This window comes from Notolabrus celidotus, chromosome 23, assembly GCF_009762535.1.
Source record: "Notolabrus celidotus isolate fNotCel1 chromosome 23, fNotCel1.pri, whole genome shotgun sequence".
Lineage (NCBI taxonomy): Eukaryota > Metazoa > Chordata > Actinopteri > Labriformes > Labridae > Notolabrus > Notolabrus celidotus.
Window position 1 is genome coordinate 1,236,553 of NC_048294.1, and position 10,000 is coordinate 1,246,552.

At 42.5% G+C, this 10,000-nt stretch overlaps 1 protein-coding gene across 2 annotated transcripts in view; it reads right to left on the reverse strand.

The window, feature by feature from the left end:
* Nucleotides 1-46: 46 nt before the first annotated feature.
* Nucleotides 47-10,000, reverse strand: part of LOC117807827 (type II inositol 3,4-bisphosphate 4-phosphatase-like) — a 17,601-nt gene continuing 7,647 nt past the window's right edge. For both annotated transcript variants that reach the window (XM_034677231.1, XM_034677232.1), the window contains exons 9-21: nt 8,156-8,235; nt 5,224-5,317; nt 4,957-5,026; nt 4,676-4,823; nt 4,461-4,591; nt 3,060-3,167; nt 2,862-2,970; nt 2,004-2,169; nt 1,717-1,920; nt 1,075-1,222; nt 758-960; nt 263-386; nt 47-177 (exon numbers count right to left, since the gene is read on the reverse strand). In XM_034677231.1, coding sequence (XP_034533122.1) covers nt 47-177; nt 263-386; nt 758-960; nt 1,075-1,222; nt 1,717-1,920; nt 2,004-2,169; nt 2,862-2,970; nt 3,060-3,167; nt 4,461-4,591; nt 4,676-4,823; nt 4,957-5,026; nt 5,224-5,317; nt 8,156-8,235 — 1,716 coding nt within the window. The remainder of the gene's footprint in view (nt 178-262; nt 387-757; nt 961-1,074; nt 1,223-1,716; nt 1,921-2,003; nt 2,170-2,861; nt 2,971-3,059; nt 3,168-4,460; nt 4,592-4,675; nt 4,824-4,956; nt 5,027-5,223; nt 5,318-8,155; nt 8,236-10,000) is intronic.

The following is a 10,000-nucleotide window of genomic DNA, read 5'->3' on the forward strand; positions in this document are numbered from 1 at the left end:
GTAACAGGTCCAAAGAAGTACAAAAGAACAACCGTGTGTGTGTTGATTACCATGATCCACTCAGTGTCGGCAGCAGATCGTCCAGCTGTTCTGTTCTAGCCTCAGTGACAGTGAACGCAACACCGCCGACGTCCGCCACGCCCACCTCCATGTCCTCCAGCATCCCCACCTCATCACCTGACAAACATTCACACCTGTACGTCTATATGCAGTGTGTACAGCAGGTAACTGTGCGTATATGTGTGTGTGTTTGTGTGTTTACCGTAGGTGCTGAGCAGGCTTTCAAACTGAACCAGGACTCCGACAGAGAGCAGCTGCTGCAGGAACTCTGGATCCTCCAGGTTGCCGTAGAGCTTCAACATGAAGCCACACACCACCGCTGAGAGCTGAGACGAACAGACAGAAGGAAAACAAGACATAAGCAACAACAAGAAAACAAGGGAAGTCTGGCGTTACTGTGACTGACTGTTGTTAGATTTATAGATTTATATAAAAGAAACTAATGGTGTAAACCCGGTGTCTGTGAAAACCCCAGGAAGCCTCTGATTGATACAGGAGATTTCAGGTACTGTCTCTTTAAGCCACCCCCCTCCCAAAAGGCCACTCTCTCCTGATTGGCTAACTCTCTGGAAGCATTCCAACCTGTCATCAAAGCATCAAAGGCCACATAACGAGTTCCTTTGTGATGTCATAACATTCTGTGATATTAAATACAGTGTGAGCGCAGGTGTTCTGAGCAGCCTCTCTGTGTCCCCACCGTCTGACTGAAGACCGCATGGCGTCTCTGGACGATGTGTGGGGGTCCCTGATGGACAGAGGAGGCCACCGCCCCCTGCAGGACCACAAAAGTCATTGCAGCTCGCGCCTTGCAAACCGCCTCCCGCACGCAATCCCTGAGAGTGACCACGAGGGGGAGCAACTGCTCCTGCCAGGAGGACACAGCAGACAGGGAGGAGGAGACTGGAAGAAGACACGGACAAGTTCAGAATTTATGTCTCTGCTGGATTTTTATCAACTAAACTGACTTTAACATTCTCTGATTGATAATACGATGAATATAAAATAGTGTCACACCGGTGTTCTGAGAGTGTGTGTCCCCTGCTGCGGCCTCTTGCTGCTCTGATGGCGTCTGGTCCTGTGGTCGGTCCTCCCGACCCTGCAGTCGGTCCGACATGGCAATGATGCAGTTGAGGCTCTTGGCAACATTCGCCCACGCCATGTCCTACACAAACACACACAATAACACACACATATAAAAACGAGCACAGAACATACACAGGGTACAGGGTGCAAAAAGAGAACATCCTTTACATAACCAGCAGGGGGCGACTCCACTGGTTGCAAATCGTCTCAATCTCTAGTTTGTTGTCTTCCTCAATACAGCCTAATTGTCAGAATGTGAATGATGGTCCCATTTGGAGATACAGAGACCATAAAACAGGGCGGAGCTAAGTTTAAAGGCGGAGCTATGTATGTATCTCTTATCATGGCAAATTAGCATCCTTATTGATATCACTTTAACCATGAACCATGGCTACACCTAGCTAACCAAACTAACATTAGCATTAGCTTATGTCTTACTGCTAGCTAACCCTGAACTTGAGAGTCAGACAGTAGTCCATAAACGTAAATGGTTGATGTCACGGTGGCTACATCCACTCCCCAGATATAGTCCGAACAAATCACACAACCACAAATTTAGAGAATCCAGTTTACCCATTCTTCCTCGTCATACTCTGCGTCCTGCCGGATGCTGTCCTGGTGTCCTGGCGGTGTCTCTCCATCCTGACTGTCTGACCTGTTGTCACAGAGCAGCCCGTTGCTGTGGACGTGGCTTCTGTTCGCCGCACACTGGCTGTGTATCACTAACAGGGCGCTTTTCACCAGCTCGTCTTTCAGAGCGTGAACAAACACCTCCGTCTGAGAACGAAAGGACAGAAGGATGAAGATCAGACTGTTTAAATGTCTAAATATAAGTCCCCTGTGTTTCTTTTCCCTCTCACCTGCTGAATCAGACAGTCCAGGACCTGCTGCAGCCGGGTGGCGTTCTGCTCCTGTGACACGGCGAGAAGCTCCTCGGCCAGCCCGAAGACCAGAGGCTGCAGCTGGGCCACGCTGGCCAGAAGGTCCCTCGCTCTGGAGCTCTCATCCTCAGAGTAAGAGACGGAGCTGAGAGAGGGACGATGTAAGGAAGGGAAAAACAAAGACCGTAAACACACGATTGAGACATAGTTTATATTTCTAACAACCTATAAGCCCATCTGATGAACATATATGCCTCATGCCTATGTATATTCTCTGGAGTGGACATTTTGGTTTATTTTATTTGTGTTATCTATTTCTGTCATAATGTCTGAATTTATACAGCTGGAAAAAGAAAAAATATATATTTTTCACATTGTACTGTTGATGAAAAGAATGAATAAAAACTAAGTTTAAAAAAAATGCAACCCCAGGGATTAAAAAAATATATAAATTTCATTCAATCTTCTGGGATATTTGTTGGGACCTCTCGTGACTCCAAACAAGAAATGCCATTTTCCATGACGTGTGAAAAATCACATCCACATTATCTCAAAATATGACAGATTGAACCAAAAACATCTCCTAACTACAGGATTTCTCAGGATTACAGCATCTTGCTTTAATTTATCCTCTATCTTGTAGCTCCACTTTTGTCGACCGAGGATCCTAGAAACTCAACGAAATGTATTCTGTGTGCCGATCTACACACAGCCTCGCTAATCCTGACAGACAGAGATTATACAGATTAATCCACAGCAACAATATTGAGTGACGGATGGGAAAGGAAGAGAACATGAATGAAGGGTCAGGAGAGGCACACACACACACACACACACCTGTCTGTGCTGGTTGTGTGTTTGCTGAGAAGCTTCTTCAGACCTCCATGTTTGAAGGACTGGTGGTGGTCGGCAGGAGCACCGAACGTGATGACTTCATACCAAACACCTGGAAGAAGAAAGAAACACAATGAAAGAGTGAACGTGAGATTAAAAGTTAGGATAAAAGAATATGAATAAAGAGTGATGTGATTGTACCTGTGCTGTCTGGACCCGTCACCTCCATCCTCTGTGAGTGCAGGTTGGTTGAAACGAACTGAAGGTGTTTCTCTGATTTACTGCTGCTCGACTTGAAACTGGAGGAAACTGTTAGACAAAAAGAATAATGACATCTTAACAAGTTATATTTTCATTCATAGGCAATGAGGAGAGACAGGAAATGTGGGGAGCAGAGAGAGGGGGAAGACATGCAGCAAAGGGTCGAGAACCAGCGACCTCTGCGATGAGGCCTCTGTAAATGGGACGCATGCCTAAACGAGGCCAACAGCGCCCCATAGGACAAGATTAAGTAAAAAACAAAACAGGAATCTACATTTTAAGCTCCTGAAGTCCCAGCTGCTTTAAATAAACTAGATATAGAGTGTTGAACAGAACGCTCTGAGGTGCTCTTTGCAGGTTTTGAACCAGGCTGTAAACATGTTTATTTCTGCTGTAAAGATCATCTTCTTTGAATGGGTGTGTATGTGGTTTCCTGTGATTCTGGAGTCAGCCTCAAGTGGACAGTCGAGGAACTGCAATTTTAAACACTTCCGCATTGGCTACATATCTTAAGACCGGGAGATGCCGCTTGGTCCTGACCATAGACTGTTCAAAAAGTGGACGTAGTATCCGAGACGTCACCCATGTGTTTCTGAAGCGCTGTTTTGAAGCCGATCATTGGCGGGGGCCATATTGGAAATGTTGAACTCAACCTCACTTTGTCCGAGCTATTGTGAGGTAAAGAGGCGGGCCTTTAGCCTCTTGCTAACAGGTACAGGGTGCCCGCCTGTCAATCAAGTCAGCCATGTCCTTATTTGGGCAAAACTCATAAGTTTAATAATTTCCCGTACAGTGTGTGCCGATTGAGAAATTAGCTATTCAGACTAAACTCAGTTTTTTGAACCAGGCTGTAAACATGTTTATTTCTACTGTAAAGATCGTCTTCTTTGATACGGTGTGTATGTGGTTTCTGGTGTTTCTGCAGCCAGCCTCTAGTGGACACTGGAGTAACTGCAGTTTTTAACACACATTGCATCAGCTTCATATTCTTTTCTTTTTTTTTAAGTTATATTTTTTGGCCTTTTTGCCTTTATTTGATAGGACAGTTGAAGATAGACAGGAAATGTGGGGAGTAGAGCGCGGGGGAAGACATGCAGGAAATGGTCGTCCAGCCGGGAATCGAACCGGCGACCCCTGCGACGAGGACTGTAGCCTCTGTATGTGGGCCGCTTAGACCGCTAGGCCACCAGCGCCCCGGCTTCATATTCTAAGACCTTGGTCCTGACATGATTTCGTGCAACTCTCTCCACACATTTCTTGTCTCTCTAAACCCGTCCTATCGAATAAAGGCTTACGTCCCAAACAAATATTTGTGCACTGTCCCTTTAATTGACTCCGTACCTGAGAGTTTGTCGAGCTCGCTGAGAGTTTCCTGATAACAGCCAATCAGGTGGTTACAGTGGTTGATCACATCATGGCGGAGCCCGTCCCAGTGAGGTGAGAGGTCACCGAGCTCCTTCACTTCCTGGACCCTGAAGACGAGATTATTTCAACGAACTGAGACAACAAATTAATAAAAAAATGTTTTTCAGGTAGATAAAGAACTTTAGGAAAACCTGCTCGTGTGCTCCTGTATGAGCGCGCTCAGTAGCTGCTTGGGTATAGAGAAAGAGAGCGGCGTCTCAGACATCTGTTCCCGGACCAGCAGCCATCTTTGATCCTCCGTCTGAAACCTGTACACCTTACACACCTGAGCACACAGCACTGCACACACACACACACACACACACACACACACACACACACACACACAGAGGGAAGGATGGAAAGTGTTCACATCACTCTGAACCGACTACAAAATAATAAATCTGTATGAAAAACATTGTTCATATTTTACCGGCTCTCATTGTCGGGCTGTTGTCTTTGTCGTGTACGGAGCTGTGGAGGCTGTCGCACAGCTCAGAACACTGCGGAACAGAAAATATTGAAATGATGATGAATTTATTAAAAACCTCACCGGATGGTGTTTAAGTGATGACTCATCGACTCGAACTGAAACTTCCCGGACAGAAACCACAAAGCAAAACATCAAACTAACACACCCCCAGTTTTCACAGTCATACAGAGAAAGAGATGAAAAGATACCTCTTCTCTTCTTCTCTACCTTGTGTTCAGGAGGAGTTTGATCTCCATTCTCTCCCTCCATCTGCATACAGGACACCTTCACCTCCCCCACCTCGTTCACTCCATCCATCGTCCTGATCACAAGAGAGAACACAAGAAAGAAGATACTTATGTTTGATGCTAACTGGAAACAAGATATCTTAAAAATGAAGGCTATCTTCAGCAAGATTACTAGCAAGACTAAGCTAACTGTAAGCGAGATTACTAGCAAGACGACCCTAACTTAAAACAAGATTACTAGCAAGACTAAGCTAACTGTAAGCAAGATTAATATCATGAAAAAGCTACTTGTAAGCAAGATTACTAGCAAGACTAAGCTAACTGTAAGCAAGATTACTAGCAAGACTAAGCTAACTGTAAGCCAGATTACTAGCAAGACTAAGCTAACTGTAAGCAAGATTACTAGCAAGACTAAGCTAACTGTAAGCAAGATTACTAGCAAAAGGACCCTCACTTAAAACAAGATACCTAGCAAGACAAAGCTAACTGTAAGCCAGATTACTAGCAAGACTAAGCTAACTGTAAGCAAGATTACTAGCAAGACTAAGCTAACTGTAAGCAAGATTACTAGCAAAAGGACCCTCACTTAAAACAAGATACCTAGCAAGACAAAGCTAACTGTAAGCGAGATTACTAACAAGACTAAGCTAACTGTAAGCAAGATTACTAGCAAGACTAAGCTAACTGTAAGCAAGATTACTAGCAAGACTAAGCTAACTGTAAGCAAGATTACTAGCAAGACTAAGCTAACTGTAAGCAAGATTACTAGCAAAAGGACCCTCACTTAAAACAAGATACCTAGCAAGACAAAGCTAACTGTAAGCCAGATTACTAGCAAGACTAAGCTAACTGTAAGCAAGATTACTAGCAAGACTAAGCTAACTGTAAGCAAGATTACTAGCAAAAGGACCCTCACTTAAAACAAGATACCTAGCAAGACAAAGCTAACTGTAAGCGAGATTACTAACAAGACTAAGCTAACTGTAAGCAAGATTACTAGCAAGACTAAGCTAACTATAAGCAAGATTACAAGCAAGACAAAGCTGACTGTAAACAAGTTTACTAGCAAGACTAAGCTAACTTAAAACAAGATACCTAGCAAGACAAAGCTAACTGTAAGCCAGATTACTAGCAAGACTAAGCTAACTGTAAGCAAGATACCTAGCAAGAGTAAGCTAACTGTAACCAAGATTACTAGCAAGACGACGCTAACTGTAAGCAAGATTACTAGCAAGACGACGCTAACTGTAAGCAAGATTACTAGCAAGACAAAGCTAACTGTAAGCAAGATTACTAGCAAGACTAAGCTAACTGTTAGCAAGGTTACTTGCAAGATGATCCTAACTTAAAACAAGATTACTAGCAAGATAAAGGTAAATTGAAACAAAGTTATTATGAGGACAAAAGTATCTGGAGACATGAATACGGGTACAAAAAAGTTTGAACTTTCAAAACTAACTGAAAACAAGATTACTAGTTTGTCAACTTTAACAGCAAAGACAAAGCTGACTAAAAACAAGATCATCTGCGAGACAAACTACATATCTCTCAAGACCAAGCAAACTAGAAACAAGATAACTTATGGTACCAAGAGAACTTTAGAGAAAAAAACATAGAGGGCCAAACAGTGAAAACAAGATTCCTTCTGAGACCAACCACACAGAAGTTCCCAAGAAACAAGAATACTTGGAAGAAAAGCAGACTACAAAATATGTGACAGGCAGATTTTACTTAATACAAGATACCGTACAAGTCTATGTTGACTTGATAAATGCATCACTAGGACAAACTTGAAACAAGATAACTAGCAGGATTCATTTTAGTACAATATGATGCCTTACAAGACAAACAAACGAGTGAACAAGATACAGGATGATTATCTGTGCAAAGATAACAAGGAACAAGATAACTAGCAAGATACATTTAACTAAAACAGAGTAGAGAGATATGCAGAGTTAACAAGATGCAGTATGGCTATGAGGAGCAGCAACAAGGAACAAGATATTTACAAGACTATGTCAACTAGATACAAGATTGTAATCTAGACAAAGCCTACTAGAAACAAGATGACTACCAGGATGCATTTGACTGTGATAAGCCAACTACTAAAACAAGTTAACTAAAAACAAGATGACTATCATGAAAAAGCTTAGTAGGAACAAGATAACTTAAAAGACAAGTTAACTAGATACAGGATTATAATCTAGACAAAGCTTACTAGAAACAAGATAACTACCAGTATGACAATCAAGAGAAGATACAAGAGATTTAGACCAACAAAGCTAAGTAGAAACAAAACATCAAGAGCTGACTATGAACAAGAAACACAGGGTGACTAGCAGGACAAGATCACTGAAGAAATCTTAGTTGCTTACCAAATCATGGGAGGAAAGTATCTTGCTCAGCTGATGACCTGAGGATTTTCAGATTTTCACCCTGAGACATAACTAACTCCTCGGTGAAAACAAGAAGTAGCAGCCTGAAGCTCATTAACTCTTGCAGAATGTGTCAGGTATGTTGTGAGTAATATGACACACCTGGATGCAGCATGCCAGCACAAAAACGCCGACAGCACACAGTGAACACCTGGAGCTCTCTTTTTCCTCCCTCTCTCTCTCTCCTCTCCTCTCTGCTCTGTCTGTTCAGTCCCTCTGTCTCCCTATCTGATCCTCAGGCTGCTCTCTCTCTCTCTGTCTTTAAAGACGAGTCACATAAAAACAGGAAGAGATTGACTTTTTCTTCTCTTGCAGGAGGCGGAGTCCAACACCTTCACCTCTCACTTCCTCATTTGGGCACGGGTTTCCAAGCAACAGCGAATCAGATGAAAACGCCACATTAGTGCAAAGTGTGTGTGTGTGTGTGTGTGTGCTATTTAATTCATGTCACTTTAAACCGGTCTTTAAAGGGTTTACCTGAGGCTGAGGGAGATGTGGGGCTCCTTGGATTTGAGCAGATCTCTGATGGAGAAGGAGGTGAAACCCAGGAAGCTCCTCTAGAAGAGAGACACAGGAGTTTAATCTTACATTGAACTGTGGTATTTAAGAGTTTATAGTCTGTTAGACAACATCTTCCAACGTCATGTAAAACTGTTTCAAACTGAATATCTCTCAAAAAATTAACATCAGCTCACAAACCAGCATGAGAAGTAACTAGAATGACAAAAACCGTGTTTGAGGAACATTTATTCGACCTGTATCTTGATTTTAAAGTTTGACCCATGTCCCATCTGTTAATATGGAGGAGGCGGGCTTTATGACCTATTCTGCAGCCAATCAGCTCCAGATGTTTTAGTTAGCTTTTTTGGAGATGTCATGTTGACAACCACACCATTTGCCAAGTTATTAACATACAATAACTATATCGTGGTCGCATTGTTTGCATGCAGGATCGGCTGCTGGCGGCCCGTGGCATGTCGATGCTGGAATGTGGCGCCTGGCAGTCAAAATAACTCAATGTTTAGTTTTTCCTTTGACCAAATATGGTCATAACTCCCCCAAAATTGTACCCCAAACAGCACCGCATCATACGCCAACAGGGTGTTACATAAAGAGCTCTCACGCTGTTTTAATCTTCTTCCTGATGTCCTGAAATATTAATTAATAAACCGCTCTACCCGTCTAAAACTCATCACCGTTGGGTCATCAAAAGTCCCCACAGCAGCGGCATTAAAATCACTCTGCTGCTGAGACGATAATCAGAAGCTCAGAGGATTACCTTGACGAGTGGAAAGCACTCAAATCACAGATTCAGACTCACACTCACAGGACGTAGAACTGAGGGGAAGTTACACTTCTGTTCATAATATCATGTTTTGTTCTCCTATTTCAACACATTAATCCCATTTAATCCCTGACAAAAGATGTACATTGAGGTTTTTTAGTATCATATGATAATTTAAGTTAATCACAGGCCTCTTTGTTGATTCAAGAAGAAGCAGGAACTGGATAAAGGTGTTAGAGAATCAAACATGGACGTCATGAAGCAGTTGAGTCTTTCTAGTAAAGCTGACATTATCTTGAATATTTACGGTTATTTCATGTTTGAGATAAGGAACTTAATATCTTTGGGTTTCAGACTGATGGTCAAACAAACCAAGTAATTTAAAGAAGTCAGCTGGAGCTCTGGGAAACTCTGACAGATAACGTTTCCTTATTTTTTTGACAACTGAGGAACAAAAGATAAGGAAAAAAAAATGACGTCTTCAACTGTCTTCCTTTTTCCAACTAGGACCACAAAAAACAAAGATTTCACTTTTATTAATAACAAAAAAAAACGCTCACAGTTAAAAGGATAAAATCAGACCAAGTCCAAGCGGCAACCTAAAATCTTAAAATATGAAGCCCAGGCGGAAGTGTTAGAAACTGCAGTTCCGGGGCGCTGGTGGCCTAGCGGTCTAAGCGCCCCACATACAGAGGCTACAGTCCTCCTGAATGTCTTCCCCCGCTCTCTACTCCCCACATTTCCTGTCTCTCTTCAGCTGTCCTATACAATAAAGGCAAAAAGGCCAAAAATATAACTTAAAAAAATAAATAATCTGCAGTTCCTCGAGCATCCACTAGAGGCTGGCTGCAGAAACACCTCATACCACATACACACCCATTCAAAGAAGACGATCTTTACAGCAGAAATAAACATGTTTACAGACTGGTTCAAAAAACTGTTTAAGTGTGAGTAGCTAAATTCTCTATCGAACACACTGTACGTGATTTTATAACTCGGTATTTTCATAGTCTTTAAACTTACGAGTTTTGCCCAAA